The sequence below is a fragment of the Hyperoodon ampullatus genome, assembly GCF_949752795.1.
Source record: "Hyperoodon ampullatus genome assembly, chromosome: 14".
Classification (NCBI taxonomy): Eukaryota; Metazoa; Chordata; class Mammalia; order Artiodactyla; family Ziphiidae; genus Hyperoodon; species Hyperoodon ampullatus.
In genome coordinates, this window is record NC_136927.1 from 53,084,446 (window position 1) to 53,086,490 (window position 2,045).

Below are 2,045 nucleotides of genomic sequence, written 5' to 3' on the forward strand. Positions count from 1 at the left end.
TCACCTGTCCCCTCTCCTGCAGGCCTCCCCTGTGTACAGCGTCAGCTTTCCCCGCAGGAAATTGGAGTAGATTCGGAAAAGTTTGCACAAAGTATCAACAGTGAATGTTCGGAGGGGGGCTGCAGAGGAGGCTGCGTCTGGAAGGGGGACGGCTCCCTTCTGCCAATGAGAGAACAGAAGGTTACCGGTGGGGACCCCGGCAGGAGACGGAATTTGGGACAGAATTGCAGCAGGGATTCCTTGGCAGGGCCCTTCTCCCATTTTACAGAAAGGGCAAACACAAGTGCGAGGGAGGGGCCTACACGTACCTGGGCTCCCAGCGCCCGAAGCAGGGAGGTGAGGCTTCGCAGGCCGCTGACAGCTTTGTCCACGTGCAGCTGCAGGGCCTCGGATGGCTGGGACGAGTTGGCCAACAGGGCCTGGCCCTGCAGGATGGCTTCTGAGAGCAGGGCCAGGCCCTGCCAGACTTCCACAGCCTGCTGCTGGACCTAAAGGGAGCGGAGACTTGGAGTGAGCTGGCCCAAGCCAGTCCCGCCCTCCTCCCTCTCAGCAGCCCCAAGCAAACAGAAGTTTTGTTGAATGAATGAATGAATGAACAAATGAATAAATGAATGAACATATTCCATTCAGCCCTCATCTTTGCTGCTCTGTTTCTTCTCTCTCTCTATCATTCTCCTTCCTGCCCTAGGAGTTCCCAAAATGAGACTCCCCAAGAGGAAGGAAAAAATGAACTCACCTCCATCCTCTTCCAGGCATAGAAGTTAACCTTGGTGTCTGGGACAGTGATGTTCTCACTGAAGCTGCAGCCTTCAGCACAGCCCATCTGAAATGCACCACAAGCCTGGAGTCAGGGGCCCCAGGGGGTCCTGCTGGCTTTGCCCCTTACCTAGCTTCCAGGTGTGCACTGGGGACTACCACTCTTATTACTTTTACTGGGGGCTCTGGCTCCCCGCTTCCACCCCTGAACCAAGTGCCAGGGTGGAGTCCAGGTTCCTGGATCTTGGGGGAGACCCTGGACCCCTGAGGGTGAGTTCTGTGGAAGGTCCTGGGGTGGGGGCCTCACCGTGGCATTTTCGGCCTCCCTGGCCTCCAGGATGTACCTCTCCAGGACTCGGCTGTCACAGATGAGGCGTGGGGGGGCGCCCAGGGCTGGGAGGCCCAGAGGAAGCAGCAGCAAGGACAGCAGAAGAAGCAGGGCAGGACATTCTAGGAGAGAGAGCCGGGCTGAGTGTGAGGCTGGGACTTGCGGGAGAAGGGGTGGTCTGGACGTGCACTTCACCCATCCCGCTGCTCTGCCCCCGCGAGCCTCCCGACCCGAACCTTGCGAGCGCTCAGGCTCTGCCTCCTTTGCCTTCATTCAATCCCGTGGCCGCGTGCACACCCCACCCCCCAGCTACCGGCATCCACTTCTCCCGGCCAAACTTCAATCCCGGTGTGACAGAGGCTTCCCCTCTCGCAGATCCGAGTTGTTGCTCCCAGACCCAGGTATCAGCTTCCTCGTCAGCCACATAGCCGCCCCTCTTCTCCCTGGACCCCCAATCCTCCACCGCGTCTCCAGCTCAGATTCCGACTTTCCCGGGGACTCTCCCAGCCCGGCCGGCAGGTGAAGGCTGCCCCACCCCCCTTGCCCTTCCGGGGTCCTTGGCAAGTCGCAGGTCCTTGAACCCGGCCACCCTGGGGCCAACAGCCCCAGCGGTAAATTCCTCCTCAAACAGGGGCCGGGCGGGCGGGCGCTCCCGCGGGCGGGCGGGAGTACTCACCGCGCACCCCCATCTCCGCGCCTCGCCCAGCCCCTCAGCGACCTGCGGCTCGGCGGGTGCCCGCGCCGGGGGCCCGCATCCCGGGAAGCTCGGCGGGGCAGAGCCACCCCGCCGCCCGAAGGAGGGGGCCGCAGTCCGGGGCGCCGAGCCGGGGTCGGGGCAGAGCGCGCAGGGCCCGGGGCCAGGGTCCGGAGGACGGCGCGGCGAGGCGGCCGGCCGGGGTTGGCCCGGGGACTGTTGGCCCGGGGAACTGCGGCGGCGGCCGGGGGTCGGGGCTGTTATCAG

The 2,045-nt window shown here is 63.6% G+C and overlaps 1 protein-coding gene across 1 annotated transcript; it reads right to left on the reverse strand.

Moving 5' to 3' along the window:
- Window positions 1-1,773, reverse strand: EPO (erythropoietin; the record flags this gene model as incomplete). The annotated part of the gene is made up of 5 exons (XM_079719059.1): window positions 1-159; window positions 309-488; window positions 737-823; window positions 1,064-1,206; window positions 1,761-1,773. The coding sequence occupies 5 exons, from the start codon at window positions 1,771-1,773 to the stop codon at window positions 1-3; spliced, it is 582 nt and encodes a 193-aa protein (XP_079575185.1).
- Between the last annotated feature and the right edge of the window lie 272 nt (window positions 1,774-2,045).